Source organism: Phycodurus eques, chromosome 7 (assembly GCF_024500275.1).
Source record: "Phycodurus eques isolate BA_2022a chromosome 7, UOR_Pequ_1.1, whole genome shotgun sequence".
Taxonomy (NCBI): domain Eukaryota; kingdom Metazoa; phylum Chordata; class Actinopteri; order Syngnathiformes; family Syngnathidae; genus Phycodurus; species Phycodurus eques.
In genome coordinates this window covers 5,257,581-5,276,512 of record NC_084531.1, presented here as the reverse complement: position 1 = coordinate 5,276,512, position 18,932 = coordinate 5,257,581, and the positions used below count along the sequence as shown (strand labels likewise).

At 37.7% G+C, this 18,932-nt stretch overlaps 1 protein-coding gene across 2 annotated transcripts in view; it reads right to left on the bottom strand.

Moving 5' to 3' along the window:
• clcn2c (chloride channel 2c) overlaps window positions 1-18,932 on the bottom strand; it is a 138,608-nt gene that overhangs the window by 40,240 nt on the left and 79,436 nt on the right. For both annotated transcript variants that reach the window (XM_061681625.1, XM_061681624.1), the window contains exons 7-14: window positions 17,426-17,504; window positions 16,952-17,077; window positions 15,129-15,213; window positions 11,101-11,202; window positions 9,966-10,050; window positions 7,313-7,468; window positions 3,228-3,297; window positions 2,651-2,761 (exon numbers count right to left, since the gene is read on the bottom strand). In XM_061681625.1, coding sequence (XP_061537609.1) covers window positions 2,651-2,761; window positions 3,228-3,297; window positions 7,313-7,468; window positions 9,966-10,050; window positions 11,101-11,202; window positions 15,129-15,213; window positions 16,952-17,077; window positions 17,426-17,504 — 814 coding nt within the window. The remainder of the gene's footprint in view (window positions 1-2,650; window positions 2,762-3,227; window positions 3,298-7,312; window positions 7,469-9,965; window positions 10,051-11,100; window positions 11,203-15,128; window positions 15,214-16,951; window positions 17,078-17,425; window positions 17,505-18,932) is intronic.

Genomic DNA, 18,932 nt, shown 5'->3' with positions numbered 1-18,932 from the left:
CTCTGTTTGGATGCATATCAATGAGATCATGTACTTTGTATGATAAAAATGTGCTTGGCAGATAAGTCAAAGCTAATGGTTTGAAAGCATTTAGTATTAAAATTTCCCTTTGTCCCAGTCTGTACAGTCCTAACTGAACACCTGTGGAGGACGTATGCATGAGCACACACCCAACCTGGATGTGTTGTATGAGCAATGCGATCATTCCACCATTTGTGGTGCCACCTTCTAAAATAAAAATGACAATAACTCTAAATATTCCACAAAATAACAGGCTGTTTGTGTTTACTCATGCCATTTGTTCCTCCCGCCTATTCTTAAAAACAACTGCCAGACTGAACAATACAAATAAATAGAATGAAAGTATGCTAAATGATTCCAAAATCAAAGTTGCAGAAATACACGGCTTTCACGATGGCACACGTCTTTTGTTTTGCCCCATCATTGTTAATGTAATTTCATACCGCTCTTTGTTAATTCATGACATTACCAAAAATCTGCTTAGTTATTGAATAATCTGGGTCTGACCCCTGCCAACTGTAGAAAGTAACATATAGAAGTAGCATTATCAATAAACTGCTCAAAATGGCAATGCAGCAAATTTGGAAATAAGGTCAACGATCATCATTAACTTAGAGTATCAGTTTCCTTGACCAGACCCATCATTCTCTTTTTCTCAAGCTATTTCTTTCTGCACAATTCACTTTGATATTCTCATTAAGGTAGAACTCATTCTTCTCAACTACTTCAGTGAAAAGAGAATTTCAATACTTTCAAATCATTTTTGACCAATAAAGTTATGTGTAGAACAATATAAAAATCTGTATTTGAGTGACAGGAGAAGCACAGAGTGAAGACAGACTTCATTGCTCAACCAGCAAAATGGATCAGACCAGTTGAAAGAATCAGAGAGAGATCAGACCAGTTGAAAGAATGAATAATGATGAATACTTGGAGGTGATGGGGAGGTGGGAATAGTAGAGGAATGAAAGTATTACAATAAAGTGAGAAGGGGTAGAAAACCAAGTAAAATAAATGGATTCCAGAGATGGAGGTTTCATTGTTTTCTCACATAATTTAATTAAGGCTGCCTGGGTGCTTCCAATTCCCCCTTTATGATGGATACTACGTCCCATCTTCACATTTAGAATGCACCACAAGCTCCTCAGTGGAATTCAAGACGCTCATCAAAATGTCAAGGCCTAAGTCATTAGTTGTAGTACACTACAACATCAGAATAATCAAAAAGAACGAACACAATCTGCAGCCACTTATGGTTTATCCAATCAAATTAACTACATATCGGGTGGCAGTAGCTCATCTGTAAGGGCTTGGCTTTAGTTCCGCTGCGGACGCATGTAAAAATGTTACTGGGAAGATGCTTGTCTGCTTATGTATCAGACGAGTGAGACACACCGATGTCCGTTGATTTAATTTTTACGTTTGTGCTACAATAAGAATGGAACATTTAACAGGCTTGTTAGCGGTGTCTATTCATTATTCTTATTGTTTCTTCCTAACAATTCAGTGTAGTTAGATAAATAACTAAATGTTCCATGCTTGTTCCTTCACTTTCAAACCGGCTAGTGCCGGATGGCTGTACAGTAGACCATGCTCGTGGATATTTTGCTCATTGTATGTTGTGATGGGGTTTTCAAACAGGTTCTCATTGCTTGGATTATCTAATCAGTAAAGTCCAATTTATTATTTTAACTAAGACCTTCAGCATCATGTGCTACTTGTGGACACTACAGACCATGACACTCCTATTAAAACAATGCAGTGGTTTATGATTGAGAGAGAATTGAAAGATGTTTGTGTCAACTGCAATGTTGTAAAACCTGGTGGTTTAGATCATCAGTCCGCAACAATCGGGCTGAGAACCGGTACATTAGGTACTGAGAGACTGAACAAAAAAATAAAATAAAAACATATTTATTCATCATCAGTCTGAATTAAGTTTTATTCTGAATATTAGGTGCATCCGCCTGTGCCTCTAAAAGTGCTCGTCTGCATGTGATATGAAAAAAAAACAAATCTCACAATGTAGCAAAACTTTGTCATCAACAAACGTATATGGAGAGCTTCTTCGGAAAGGGGATAATGCCAAATGATGAGACAGAAGAAAAAGAGCCTTCAACTTCCAGTTAAAAGCACCAAGGCCACTCTGCATAATATGCTTCATTGAATACAGTGCTTCCACTTCCAACATACTATCTTTGTAAACCATGATTTTCAGCAATGACGGGAGCCAACCAAAATTACGGAGTAGACTGGATTTAAGCAATACACTTTGGTTGTAATTGTCATGCATTACCCCAAGATGGGCTCCCAATAATTACAACAACTTGCATTTGTAATAGTGTGTTTTTATTTGTTTCGATGCTGGTCATCAAAATATTGCTTTATTTGAAACCGGTCCGTGGTGCAAAAAAGGTTGGGGCCATTAGTCGTGTCGAGACCTCTTGCCATTATGTTTTCTGGTCAATATAAAGTCAAATTGATTGTGGGTTTTCAAAACAAACAAACACACACACACACACACACACAAAGTACTTTATACGGTCCTCTGGGAAATTAGGAATGCAGGATACCTTAGAAGCAGGTGGGGCAGCACTTGATACAAGTAAGTTAGCATGTTTTTGCTTACCAACAACAGCGTAGCCTCCTGGTCCAATGGGGTAGATGGTGTCATCTGTGTTAATGCCATCTGGGAACCAGGCTGCCATGCTTTCTCCCACCAGACGACCAAATGCTGCCCCTAAATGATTAGATTTTAATGGCGCAATTAATAAAACCCCTGTCATGTATTTGTGCTTTGGCAACACTCTCCCGCTCTTGCCAAGAGTTAAGCAGAAGATGGACATCGGTTCATTCCAGATAAGAATAGATGGGATTACATTGGTACTGCATAGGTTTCTCATTACAGTTTTGAAGTAATCTTTGAAAAGTTGCATGTCAAATCAAAAAGACTGTTCTCTTTTACGATCATGCAAGTGTTGAAGGTGAACTCTGAACTTGCCTTTTCAGTCCAGTACTTTACTGTGAATGTAATCAACTGATTTTTCCTCTGGTAATCAAAGATACTGACATTTTTTATTTAATCTGAAACGTACACTGAATAAATAATTTTCTCTTTTAATGTTTTTTTTTTTTTTTTTTTTTTAATTTAAAAAAAAAAATTGTTTCTAAAGGTTACCGCACAAACAGACTCATAGGTACCTTACCTATAACAAATACTGGCATGAAGGCCCCACATGGTACTGGAATAGTTGTGACCAGGGCAGACATCCAGAACTTAGGAAGAAAAAGATATATATATAAAAAAAGAGTTAAGATTTAAGAAATGAGAATAAAAACAAAACGGCTGTTATTCAGTCAGCTTCTGCCTGCTATCTCAATGACAGCAAGAAGAATCCTCTCCCAGCAATGAGGAGGCGGCCATATGGAGCTTATTGCTCAAGTTAAATTAAGTTGTCACATTCCCTCTTAATTTGACAGACCTTCTAATGAGCTCTGAATAATGAGCAGGTTCTAATGGTTAATCAACACTGCATAAGGCGATTGGAAGAGTAATGAGAAAAGAAGTAAAAAATTAAAATACTGTCACTGGGTATGTGTGCAGGCACCTTTTGGTTTTAGTATTAGGAAACGTATCACTGCATTGGTTTCAATTTTAAAAATCTTCCATTGGGCCAGTTTAAGGTGCGCTCCTCAAATCAAAACACAGGATAAATGTTCTTTTCTTCTTACAAATGTCACATAAAGTGTCTCACACAAAAGAATAATTAACAACATTTTGCGATGAGCTTAATTGCTACACAAAACCGTACGCATTGTATCTACACTGCCTTCCAGAGGCCAAAACAGGTAAAATAGTGAACTCTTGAGAATAAATGCTATTCCTATTTGCATGCATAAATGAAGATTTACAAATTAGTGTACAAGACATCATACAATCCTCATCAATGCAATAATTTCAAGATTTCAAATAGTTGGTTGGTGTCTCCACACGTTTGTGAGTGGAACTCAGTACCTGAGGAGGTTAAACTGCTTACAACATACAAGGCCTTCACAAAAAAACTGAAAATGTGGTTAGTTAACACCTATAGCTGCCAACACTAAAAGACAAGTATGTTATGATGTTTTTTTTTGTTGTTGTTATGATTAAATGATTTGTGGTTTTATTCTCTCTTAATAGTATAGTGATTCTTTATGTATCCTGTATTATATTGTCTTGTAGATGTATTTTACTGCTTTTTTACATCATGGCCAGGGGACTACAGATGAAAACTAGCCTTCTGGCTAATTCTGGCTTTTTTAGCCATGTGTATTTCATGTGTTTTATGAAATTGCATTGTCCCCTTTCAAATAAACTGATTAAAAAAAAAAAAAAATTTAAACACTGGCAGAGATTTATAGAACTGTTGCATACTGATATTTATCATTTTCATAACTAGTGTGAGAAGTGTCTTCACATAAACTGTTATCATTAATTACTAATAATAACATATTATTATTAAAGGTACATTGAGCAAATTTGTCATTTTTAGAAGTGTGTATCAAACTGGTAGTGCTTCGCATTAATCGGCACCCAGGAAGTAGCTCTCATTTTCCAAAAGGTTGGTGACCACTGCTTTAAACATATCTTAATCAAAATCTAACATGCATGCATTATTGTTATTATTGTTATTATTAAGTTGAATGAGCTTTGCACTTTGATTGTGAGTAGGATGTTGAATCCAATCCTCAATTTCAATGAATTCTACTATGTAATTCCATTTATGTAAATCTGGGATGTTTGATTTGAATATTTTTGTTGCAGTTGTGTTGTATATTTGAAAGTAGTTATAGTGGTACCTTGATGTACGAGTGCGCCAACCTTTTGAGTTATGAGCCGTTTTTATTTTGCTTTGCATTGAAGTTACGAGCGAGCTTCAGATAGTCCATTGCTTGTGTGAAATGAAAATAATTGGAGCAATTAAAGAACTGTAATGCTGTTTATTTGCCGGGACAAACAGTCAAACACAGAAATACAAACCGAGAACACTTGCAAAGAGCACTGTAGGCCACAATTGATGGTCAGGCGCTCATATTGCACTAACGTGCTCCAGTGCCTGATGTCACTTATTATACCACGCATCTTAAAGACACAAATCCACGGTGTTGGGAAAGCTACTTGGAAAATGTAGCTAAGCTACAATAGAATTAAATATGTTGCTTAACAACATCAAAGCTTTATTTTTTACTTTGTCAAAAATAAAGATTATTATCCTTTAGATTCTTATGGTGTCTCTCAGGAGAATTGTATGCCAGTGATTGCTCTTGTCCCACATTGGCAACACTGTATTTGACAAGCAAGTATAAGTTTGAATTCCTAACTGAAACAAACTGTAAGAAAGTCAGTGTCTTATGTTCTGTGCCACATAAGATGAAACAATTTGTCACAAATAACCAAGGACTCATGCATAGAACACAGAAGCACACTACCAATGAGAGCCAAAGGTTTGCATGACTGCTCTCCACGATAATGGGTTTCAGCTACAAGTTATGCCTTTGTCATCTGCAGGTTTGTGCGAGTGTGTACACAAATCTTGCTTTGTGACAACAGTATTTCAAGTATTTGTTACAGTTACAACCACTGATTAATTTAGCATCCTTTGTACAATAGCTCTGAAGGTGACGCCCTCCCATCATACCAAAGCTTGGTAGTTGGAATTAAAGTTTCTTGTTTGGAAAGGAGCATGAGGATAAGATGGCTGCCATGATGAATAAAATAACTATTCATTACAGAGACAGAGAGTGAGAGAGCAATTCCACCTTGAAAATCACCATGCTGAATCCAAGAAAACAAAAAGCGTGTATGTAAGCGTGTGTGTGTACGTGTGTGTGTGTGTGTGTGTGTGTGTGTGTGTGTGTGGTAACATTCTGGCATTTGTCTGTACTTTTTGGAAAGCGGCAGGTGAGTCAGTAATAACCCACATATAGTTGGATGGATATGCGCAGTGATAGTGTAAAATGTTTGTCCTCTGTGTTTTTCACATGAATATTAATCTATTTTCTCAACCACACTGAGTGCAGCTATTGGATGGATAGGATTTATGCAACCTGGCTATGTGACTTAGTTCAGCTCTTCCACACAAGTCTCAACCAACCATGTCTTTATGGTCTTTGGAATCATGCTGGAACTCTTTTTTTTAACATAGTTCAATCTTTTATATGACTTATGCTTTCTTGATACCCTTTGTATTTTGTGCCTCACACATTGAGGCAGTTTAAATGATGATGATTTGGAAGGAACATGCATATATAGGATGAGTACATGCAGTATGTGCACTGTGCTCAAATAAAATGTTCCAAATCATCAGTCTATGACACATCTTATTCTGCTGTTGCTTTTGACTCTTGTTTTGCGCTACTGGTCCGTAACCCTGAGTGCTTACAACCAGGCATCTTGTTATAGTGTGGTAGTGTTGAGTGGAATTTCAAACGCTGGAAAAAAGTGTTTGTGAACATTGAAGGCAATATATATATGAAAGATGCAAAGCAATAAGATATTGAAATTATATTCTACAATCCCCTAACTCTACAGTCTGGGACTGAACTCCATCCGTAAAGATGACAACACTTGTGTGATGAGCTTGAGCTTGCGGTTTTTGCTAGAGTAACCAACAGCAGTTACGCACCAGCCTAGTGACCAACATGAGGGGGAGGTTCCAAGCTATTGTGGTTATTCCACACAGTTTGTTAAAAACATTAATTGCCTTTTTGCATTGTTTCTTCCTCGTTAACAATAAGATTTCAATCCAGTCCACCAAATAACACCAGTAATTAGCAACAGCAGAAAAAGCTAGGCATAGGCAGTGGCGATTGTTGTGCTAGCCATCCCACAAATGCAAGTTTCCTAAATAGATCATCATTTAAAAGAGAAATAAACAGGCTTTTAAAAGGTTTACAATTTATTGACTCAAAGCATTGTTACTACAGGTACATGATCTGCCAAACACACACTTAAGAACTCTTGTTTTATGTTTCCATGTAATACGTCCAGCTATTGTTTTACTTAACCTTAACGTCAAGCAATCGATAATCTCTTCGACAAACAGCAAACTTCATACCATACCAAAGAGCGTAGAGTAAAGTTGACCTACATAATTTTAAATACTGCTCTAGTAATTTATTTCAATGAAAGGTTTCTTTTTAAAATATCTTTAAAGTTTTAATAGGACAATTTAATTTTTGGCATCAAGTATAACAATATTTTTATAAAGTAATAATGCTCACTGTAAATTGTCCTGCATTTCTCACCTACCTTCATGACAATGAAGATAACTAGTGTGACAAAGACGTTGACCTGCGGGTGTTGCCAGGCCTGAGAATGTCCGATGTAGTCAAACTCTTCAGCAATGCCCTGTTTGGCCCAAGTGCGGTTGTCAAACAATGTCACCAGTGATTCCTTCTGGGTGAGCTGCAGGGCACATTAATTAATGTTATAATCATAACCGCAATAATTATCATCATACAAAAAGACATGGGTAGTCATGTTAATGCATTTGAGTGCAGATTTCAAAGGAGGTTAATAATAATCTAAATGCTATTCGTTTACATTTTTGTCATTGTCATTGCATAGTGTACAACGGAATTGTAATAAACAATATAGTTATGTTCCTCAAATTAAAACATGGTGCTTGTTTATAAATCGCCATGAAGATCCAATTGAAGACGTATCTAAATATTCTGCTTCTACAAAAATAAAAACAGTTTATGATTGACAGTGTCAGAATGGTATTCATTTTACAAAATGTTTATTATTGTGGTTGTATTTTGCAGTCGTGCAGAACTGCACTGCATCATACTGACAAGCATTCAGAATGCGATATAAAGTTGTCACGATGAAGTTTAAAATCATCATGATGAGATTTAAAGTCAACAACTGACGTGAGGATCCCAGTTAACAAAGTTAACATTTCAACATCAACCACTGATGAGAGCGTATCCTGACGTAGATGGCTGAATGTCAACATATTGCCTCAGTGATTCTTAACTGGTGGGTCAGGACGCAAAAGTGGGTCGCGAACCCATTTTGTGTAGTTCACAGACAACTAGTAAAAGATTACATGTATACCTATTCAGATTTTTTCGGTACAGTACAGAGGAGTACTAAGTTCCCACACGTAACATAGTCAGAAAGTGACAATAAATATTACTTCCTTGTACTCTAACTACTAGTATACTCTGTAAACAAATAAAATGCAGCTCAGAGGCTATAAAAAAATAATAATAATTCTTCATTGCTCTTAGTGGGTCGCGACTTTGCAAAAATAGGAAAATGCGCCTCCCAGGGCGACAACAGTTAAGAACAATTTTTATCATATTAATTGCCGAAAAATATCAGCACCAGCCAATTTGTTTCACCTGCAAGGAGCTACTCCCCCCCCCCCCCCCAAAACATACTGCTGGGGGGTTGGACTTTTTTTTTTTTTTTTTTTTAAGCGCAGAGTTCCCACTAGAGAGTTAGTTAGATATTGAATCATTTGTTTTTATTTGCTTCTATGTTGCATATTTTGCAGTGACGCGCCTGGTCTATGTCCTAAGGAAGCTTGTGGACCGCTGATCTATCCTTTTTTTATTGATGGACCGCCTAACACACATCTAGTCATAAGCACACTATTCTGATTAAATTTATTGCATTTATTTAATACAAAATTAAAAAAAAACTCAAACTTCCTTCAAAGTGTAGTGTGTTAGACAGGGTGTGCACATCCCACGATGACACATCCCCTACATGTTGTAAGGTATTTTCAAATTTAAAGTGTGCTATATTTTCCAAATGGATTTCTATGACATTCACTATTTTTAGGAAAGCTCTGTGCTCCATGATTAGTAAATCATGCTAGCCTCAGACATCAATGAGTCCACACAGGAAGGCTGGAGCCTGGATTCCTGCCCACGACGTCTGAACTGCGAGGTGGATGTGCTCACCAGTCGTCCACCGTACCGTAAACCCACAAATTAACATTACGTGCACACGTTATATTTTGTGGCCACAAATTAGAATTTTGTGCAGAAGTTACATCTATATTGTGGCCTTTTTTTTGTTCCCCTATGTCATTTCTGGGGCTTCAGACTTTCTTAAATATAGGTCTTTAAGAATAAATCAAATCTGCTGTGCAGTGGACTTGGGGAAGATAGGGAAGATACGGTATGATTTGCTGATATTGTGTAAAGAAATGTCAACTGTTTAAGATTGCATGCAGAGAGATTTAGAGGAAGACTATCTGAAGTTGATCTTAAAATATGGTATATATGGACACGAAACAAGGATTTGAGAATATTTAGCATGCACACGCCTGACGGGCTTTACGAGCAGTGTTTCAGTATAGGCCAGATTAAAGCTTCAGATGCATGTCTCCTCCAGTATAAGGAACAAAATAAAAAGGATGCTGTGTGCGTGTGTGTGTCTGTGCATGTGTAGTACGAAGAAGAGCATGCAGAATGCAATTGAATAGAGTATAATAGAATATATGAGTCATTATCTAAATATAATACACAAAACTTAAAAGCACCCATAACCTGTCATTTAAATTTGAAATTATGTGCTCTGTGCACCTCAATGACAATTTAAGAGTGTGCATTATTATGACGGTCTAATGTCCACAGATTCCCTAAATGCACCTCCACATGGACAACATGCACAGATTGCATGGTTTGTCTGACTAATAAAGCATGTTAATCTTAGAGGGTTTAGAAATGTGGTTACTTCTTGGAGGTTATGTCAGCTCAATTTATGGGGATCTACAGTATGTATGCATCACGTTCTTTCTCAGATTGATTTCAATTACTAAATCAATCCACTTCATCTGGTTGGAAATGCCTGTCTTGGTTAGATGTAATGACGACGTGTGCAGTAAAAACAACAACAAGAAATATATCCACAATACATCTTATTTTGATGATTAACCTACCTTGCCAGCCATGAACTGTCCAAAGCCAGGCGGAAATGTTAGCGTGGAAACTAGTAGAGTTACCAGTGCTGGATACAGAAGACGTCTGAGAGAAAGATTCAGTTTTGAAAAAATTCAGAGAGATATAAGCCTGAGTCCATAATGAAAAAAACAAAGGTAAGAATACAGAAAACAAGCAATAAGACTGAATTTGGTTAGGGTTAGAATAAAGGTTAGGTTAAAACACCAAATGCGCATTTCATCAATTCATATAATCAAAAGTAATGTTGCAGATTCACTTTACATCAGTGGTTGTCAAACATTTTACACAAAGTACCACATAGAAAAATTCTAAGATCTGCAGGTACCACCATGGTGACCAACATTAAAATACAGTAGCATAGTAAGTCCAAGTGTTCATCAAAAAGGGTTGAGGTTATATTCCTAAAAAAATAGATTTAATATTTATTGTAAGCCGCTGTAACATTATTCACAGGTTAAACATTAACACTGTGCCTAAATACAAGAAGGTACCGGTAGATTACAAAAAAAATATTCGAATCAAATGTTTTAAAACAAATAGTTATAAATGATTAAATTTAAATGTATTGCACTTAAAAGTTAAATTTAACTGAACAGTATTTAAAAATGTATGGTACTCCCTGAAAAGTAAAAAAAAATAAATAAATAAAAAAAATAAAATTAAAACAAAAAAGTACCGTACTGCATTAAAAAAAAAGTTAAAGCGGCAGTGATACAGTATTATGCACAGTTGGAACATTAACACTGCACTTAAATGTAGGGGAAATTTTTTTTTAGGATTCAATTAAAAGGTATTGCACAAAAAAGTTCAATAAGAATTCTACCTAAAAAAATGTTTTTTCAGAAACCAAACAGTTATTTCAGATTAAATGCAAATGTATTGTACTTTAAAGTTAAAACAACAGATTGTTTTCGAAAATATGCATCTGGAACACACATCAAGCAATGACGCAAGTCTGGCTTGTTACTTCAGACACTCTAGCTGTCAATGCTAAAATGCTGTCTCCACAGATATCTAACAATGAGAAATACGGCAAAACGTAGACATTTTAAAAAGAGAGTGGCCTTGTTTTCAGATGTAGATCTTTGACATTATACAATGTGTGATGCTCACTTTTTCATGAGGAATCTGTTGATGGCCTTTTGATTTCTCATGAACTGGACAATAAGACGGTTCAGGTACACAAACAAAGCTCCACCAAAACCACTGGCAATGCTGCAAAGAGAGACAGACACGATGATATGTGGGTGTCAGCAAGAGCTTCAATAATCAATAAGGGGTGACATTATCCAATGTATTGACTAAAGGGTGAGACCGGGTTGAAAATAAGTATTTTTCACATTGTCAGCAATGTACCCATTTGGTATTCTTCCAAAAACAGTTGCCTCTAGCAATTGAGATGAAGCGATCACTGATATTAGCATGACCGGTAGTTGCCACCTCGTACATATATTAATGAAACCTAAAAATCATCAGGTGAATGTCTTGTTGTGCTCACTCTGGTGGATTAAACGTAGAAGTGAAATGAAAATGTATGTAAAGTGTTGTAAAGTGACTACCAGTAATTAAAAAATTAGCTATTATTATGAAATATTGATAGAACCAACGTTTCATCATCAGCAGCTTGACTCTGAGGCACATCTGTTCCTGAGTTGGTACAGTGTAATCTCCAAAGTGGAATTCTCAAACACGGTACAACTTGGAGTTCAACCAAAATCTTCTAGGAAAAAAATAAGCCTCAAAAGTAAAACTAAACTGACCATCAACATGAAAGTTATCACACAAAATGTCTTAAAATCTTGTAAGACTGCAGCTCACTGACTATCTGTACTTTAAAGACACTCCACATGTGTGTTTTGCTTTCTCTGTATTTTGTGATGTCACCAGAAGGGTAAGAGTGATGACAAAAAAAAAAAAAAAAAAAAAAAAAAAAAAAAAAGAATAGTATAATGATGTCCAGAGAACTGTAAATGGTTGGTTAGAGAGTCTGCCTCACAGTTCTGAGGTCCGGGGTTCAATCCCTGGCCCCGCCTGTGTGGAGTTTGCATGTTCTCCCCGTGCCTGCATGGGTTTTCTCCGGGCACTCCGGTTTCCTCCCACATCGCAAAAACATGCATGGTAGGTTAATTGAAGACTCTAAATTGCCTGTAGGTGTGAATGTGTGCGCGAATGGTTGTTTGTTTATATGTGCCCTGCGATTGTCTGGCGACCAGTTCAGGGTGTACCCCGCCTCTCGCCCTCAGATAGTTGGGATAGGCTCCAGCACGTCCGCGACCCTTGTGAGGATAAAGCGGCACAGAAAATGGATGGATGGAAGTACATGTTGATGTACAAATTTAAGATTAAAATTAAATTTGCCATATTTCTTTGCTTTTTTGTACTGGCCTCCAACTTGAGCCAGGCCCATTTCCACCTAAAACCAGAGTAGCTTGCCATTGCCTTCATGGTCACGACGACCTTCCCAACATGGCTGTCACGTAGGCACGACAATCATCCGGGCTGTGTTATCTAGTGTTAATAACGATGCCCAGGAAGCCCAATATAAGATGTTGTGTGAGGTCATGTGACTTTCTTGTGTCGTTTGATTGGTGAACTAGACTTAAACATCACTAGCGCTTACTGGCGCAAACAATGCCTGATGTGGAAGTCATTTAGACAAAAGACATTTACTCCACGTCACCATTGTGTACAATATATTTGAATCCAAAAGCTAGTTTATAAAAAGTGTGTCTTTTGACGTAGTACGTAGTAATATCTGACCACCAATAAAGTTATTTTAGAAAAAAACAAACATGGTAGCAGTGTGGGACAGACAACACATCTGAGACAGGCAACACGTAATGCCTAGATCAGACAACAAGACAAAGTTGGTCTTTCACGATTGCACTATGTCAGACAACTGCAATAAAATATTGTATTCCGATACCACCGCATCCCGTCTTTTATGATCACAGGGCTTTATCTTGTCAACTCAAATGCCACCGGATACACTCGTTACCATGGCCACGACAACAACAATGGATTGTGCCGTGTGTATGATGAGAACAAAATGGGGAAAAACGTGTGCTGGTGGTCACCAGTGCTCGAGAGAAGACTTTCATTCAAGGATTACTTGAGGTATGTTCACGTACTTTTAATACGATACGGCTCGAAAGGAGGCAACAAAACGTTATGGAGCCTAGCAAGTTAGTGCTAGCACTAACGGTTGTACGTAAACATGCCGGCATTCTGTCGAATCATGCTCTAAAGTTTCGGTGTGTGTGAAGTAATTTAATTCAAATAAAGTAATTGAATTACAGTAAGTTAGCACCCATTATTTCTGTCATGTTGTAATGTTGGTTTGACCTGACTGATTAGACTACATGACCTGAATAGACAATACTTTTGGATACTCAGTATACAGTACACAAGTATATACAGTAAATGAACAAGTAATTTAAGTAGACACATTGCTCCATCTTGTGATCGGATCGTTGATCAGTTATTTATTTATTTATTTATTTTTTAAACTCGCTGATAGGCCCCAAAAATCCTAAGGCCTACAACACACCTCACCAGGGAGGCGTCCAGGGAGAATCCTAGCCACAGGCCTGAGCCATCTCATTTGGCTCCTCCTTGATGCGGAAGAGCACCAGCTCGAATCTGAACCACTTCCGTATGGTCGAGCTTCTTACCTTACCTTATCTCTAAGGGAGAGCTTGGATAATAGGGATGCACGATATATTGTTTGAGCATCGTCATCGCGATGTACAGTGGGTACGGAAAGTATTCAGACCCCCTTAAATTGTTCACCCCTTGTTATATTGCAGCCATTTGCTAAAATCATTTAAGTTCATTTTTTCCCTCAATGTACACAGCACCCATATTGACAGAAAAAAACGGAATTGTTGAAATTCTTTGCAGATTTATTAAAAAAGAAAAACTGAAATATCACACAGCCATAAGAATTCAGACTCTTTGCTGTGACACTCATATATTTAACTCGGGTGCTGTCCATTTCTTCTGATCATCAATGAGATGGTTGTACACCTTCATTGGAGTCCAGCTGTGTTTGATTATAGTGATTGGACTTGATTAGGAAAGCCACACACCTGTCTATATAAGGCCTTACAGCTCACAGTGTATGTCAGAGCAAATGAGAATAATGAGCTCAAAGGAACTGCCTGAAGAGCTCTGAGACAGAATTGTGGCAAGGCAGCAAAATCGAAATTGTTGGCCATAATTCTAAGTGGCATGTGTGGAGAAAACCAGGCACTGCTCATCACCTGTCCCAACAGTGACGCATGGCGGTGGCAGCAACATGCTGTGGGGGTGTTTTTCAGCTGCAGGGACAGGACGACTGGTTGCAATCGAAGGGAAGATGAATGCGGCCAAGTACAAGGATATCCTGGACGAAAACCTTCTCCAGAGTGCTCAGGACCTTAGACTGGGCCGAAGGTTCACCTTCCAACAAGACAATGACCCTAAGCACACAGCTAAAATAACAAAAACTATAAATAACTTCAGAACAACTCCGTGACTGTTCTTGAATGGCCCAGCCAGAGCCCTGACTTAAACCCAATTGAGCATCTCTGGAGAGACCTGAAAATGCCTGTCCACCAACATTCACCATCCAACCTGACAGAATTGGAGAGGATCTGCGAGGAGGAATGGTAGAGGATCCCCAAATCAAGATGTGAAAAATTTGTTGCATCATTCCTATAAAGACTCATGGCAGTATTAGCTCAAAAGGGTGCTTCTACTAAATAATGAGCAAAGGGTCTAAATACTTATGGCTCTGTGATATTTCAGTTTTTATTTTTTAATAAATCAAGCTTCATGATTTTGAGTACACTTTGTGGGGTCGCACATTTGCGAAAATTTACTTTGGTTGTTGCGGTTTACAATTGTTGTAGTGGGTTGTGGTGGTCATCTCAAGTACACCACACACTATATGAACAACATATTTCTTATTGTCATGTGGGTTCTCTCAAAAAGTCGGTTAAGATGTTCAAAACCTTTATGCCTCTACTACGCTTAAGACATTGCTACAGGATATTGTGCAAAAGCTTAACTTGCTGGTTTTGAACATCAAGTATATTATACTTCCAAATCAACCATCCAACTCATATACTGTACAATACTGAGCCAGCCAAACTCACCCAATGACAGCAAAAGCAGGAAGCTCCTGGAGGTCAAATGGAAAATCTAGCCGAAACCGAGTTTTAAAAAGGGCTGTGATGGTCTCTAGAAAAAAAAAAAAAAAAAAACAGATAAATAAATAAAAGTGAAAATAGTCAGCAATCATCAAAAGTGGAAAATCCACGGTGAAAGAAAAACATCTTTCAATCAGATGTAGTTCAATACGGTATAACATTTGTTTCTTAATTGAAGATAAAAGTGTGAGAAATAAACAAAATGTTTAGCACATTATATGTGATCTCAGAACTTGATTCTGTCTCGTCAGCAGAGGAAATAATGCAATCATTAAATTGCCTGGAGGTCTGAAATTGTGAGTCATTTGTTTGTAGGGCATTTCTATAGATTAGATTACTTGTTTAAAACTATCCCTACAGTGTTATATGACACGAGGATAATACATGACCTACACTGCTACTTCAGCTAAATGAGAACCTTAAAGATTACCTCTAAAATTTGGTTTTGTTTAGAATCTTAGAAGACCTCAGAATCATTCATCAATCATTGCTATGGAGGAAAGTGGCACGGCTGTTCTGAACAAGTTGGAAACAAATCAACAGTTGCGCTTAGAAGTTTAGATTTTCCCATTAAGAGCAAGAATGTCATGAACTCTGGTATTTTAATGTTTTATTTGGTGGAATTACTATACATCGTAAAATTTGGAACACAAGTGTGAATTTATTTTGGACTTTCTGGCATCATAATAGGGTGAGTTGAGAGCTTTGAGAATGCTATACCAGAAGCTTAATGTAAACCTGAATTATCCATTCTAAAACTAGTTTTGGTGCATGTTTTGGATTAAATTTTATCCTATTAGAACACCCACTTATCTCCGGTTTCGATGTTGATTTCAAGTGAACCTGAACATTGTTCCTGAATATCCAAAAATTATTTCCTTTCACCAGTTTCAGCTTTTGGGTGACTCACCCAAAGTGCTATACGTATAATTGTTTGCACTGATCTTGGAATTAGTAGTTCTTGAGAAAAAAACTCCAAAATTATTTTGCAACTTGTGTAAATCTACAATATTCCTTCTTAGATCTTCGCAGAGTTCCTTGGACTTTCCAATTGTTCAGAAAATATGAGAATGAGAGAGAATGAGAGAGAGAGAGAGAGAGAGAGAGAGAGAGAGAGAGAGAGAGACTCCCACATCCCAAAAACATGCATGCTAGGTTGATTGAAGACTCTGAATTGCCCGTAGGTGGGAATGTGAGTGCGAATGGTTGTTTGTTTATATGTGCCCTGCGATTGGCTGGCGACCAGTTCAGGGTGTACCCCGCCTCTTGCCCGAAGATAGCTAGTGAGGAGAAGCGGTACAGAAAATGGACGGATGGAAGCTCCAGTCAATGATGACCACTAGACAATTTAAGTGCCCAGGTTAAAAGACATTCTGGAACCTTCTTTTGTATGATTTAACCGTGCAAACACCATGTGTTTATTTATTTATTTAATAGATCATTGACACAGTATGTTATATTCCACTCTAGAAACAAAATTGTTCAAATAAATTATTATAAGCCACAATTGAGATTCTTGCCCTGATGGTTTGGATAATTAACTGGAGCTCCCAACAGCTGATTGTAATTGTATAAAAAACGAACACGTTTAACTCATTCACTGGCAGTTACAATGCATATTTAGCATCTATAGCTGAAACAAAATGCATGATCTAAAACGTGAAAAAGCTGTAAGCCTACATTTGGCCCACTCTAAATGTATACTCCCTGTGATTTATAAACTGATAATGTACAGTAAACAAGAGGAAATACACTCATGTCTGTCTTACCTTCATCTCTGTTCCAAACAGCAAGCACTCTGAAGATAAAAGCACTGAAGGTAGCTGCAAAGAAACCTCTCCAATAGTTCCTCACCGCAAAGAATGTGGATGTTACTTCAATACTGAACAACACACCTAAAAACCACACAGATGATGCATTGCAATAACATATGTGATCAGTTTAGCTACATGATGAAATGACTTCAGACATGACATGACATTTGACATAGTACTGCATTAAAAGCAACTGTACCTTTACAGAAATTAACTAAGATCAGCTACGGTTTGATTGTCAATCGGAATCTGGCTCTGAGCCAACACAGGGTGACAAAATTGCAACAGTAAGCATAATGCCCACCAAGAAAGTAAGTACAAAAAAAGAAGAAGGAGCAGTGTTTTTGTGTTATGTTTAGCAATTATTAAAGTCAATTTAATCCATATAGGGGTTCATTGCCGATCTACTTTGTTTGGCAAGGAACTCACCTCCTATTGGGGCTGCAAAGCAGCAACCTACTCCAACAGCACAGGCTGCTGCCAGCATCTCAATGTTCCTTGACTCATTCTGAATCACACACACACACACACACACACACACACACACACACACACAAACAAAAGTTTTTTGTAAATTCCAGTCAGTTTTTGACTTACAGGGTGGTTGTAGGTAATTACCGAGAACAGATTGGAAATACAGCCCACAAGATTTCAAATTCTTCATGATGGTTTAAGATGACAAATGATGAATTGCAGTGTAACACACAATATGAAAAACAACAAAACACATTGTGAAATACAGTATTATAGGGCAAATGGCCATGGGGCATGATGAGACAACCAGACCAGTTAAGTTAATGCCCTCTGTTAAAGTTTTTGAAGAAGAAAATTCTGTTAAAATACCAACTAATATTGTGTATTAGGAAAAATATATATCTGTATGTGGATCTGGCTGTCGTCAATCACACTCACCTCTCCCCCTATCCTCTCTTCAATTTCTAGGACCATGAGAAGTTGGAGGGACGTGATAAGGATTAAATTGAGATTTTCTTACAAACGATCAGCATATAACACACTAGTAGTATGTACTCACCTGACAACAATTTGTGACCCTTAATCATTCATTCATTCATCTTCTTTTCCGCTTATCCTAACTAGGCTTGCGGGCGTGCTGGAGCCTATCTCAGCTATCTTCGGGCGAGAGGCGGGGTATACCCTGAACTGGTCGCCAGCCAATCGCAGGGCACATATACAACCCCAATTCCAATGAAGTAGGACGTTGTGTTCAACATAAATAAAAACAGAATACAATGATTTGCAAATCATGTTCAACCTATATTTAATTGAATACACTACAAAGACAAGATAGTTCATGTTCAAACTGATAAACTTGATTGTTTTTAGCAAATAATCATTAACTTAAAATTTGATGGCTGAAACACGTTCCAAAAAAGCTGGGACAGGGTCAGGTCATGTTTACCACTGTGTTACATCACCTTTTCTTTTAACAACATTCAATAAACGTTTGGGAACTGAGGACACTAATTGTTGAAGCTTTGTAGGGGGAATTCTTTCTTCATTCTTGCTTGATGTCCGGGGTCTCCGTTGTTGTATTTTACGCTTTATAATGCGCCACACATTTTCAATGGGAGACAGGTCTGAACTGCAGGCAAGCCAGTCTAGTACCCGCACTCTTTTACTACGAAGCCACGCTGTTGTAACACGTGGAGAATGTGGTTTGGCATTGTCTTACTGAAATAAGCAGGGGCGTCCATGAAAAAGACGTTGCTTGGATGGCAGCATGTTTCTCCAAAACCTATATATACCTTTCAGCATTAATGATGATTACTGATTAAGGGTAGGCGGCACAGTGGACGATTGGTTAGAGTGTCTGCCTCACAGTTCTGAGGACCAGGTTTCCTCCCACATTCCAAAAACATGCATGGTAGGTGAACTGAAGATTCTAAATTGGCCATAGGTGTGAATGTGAGAGCGA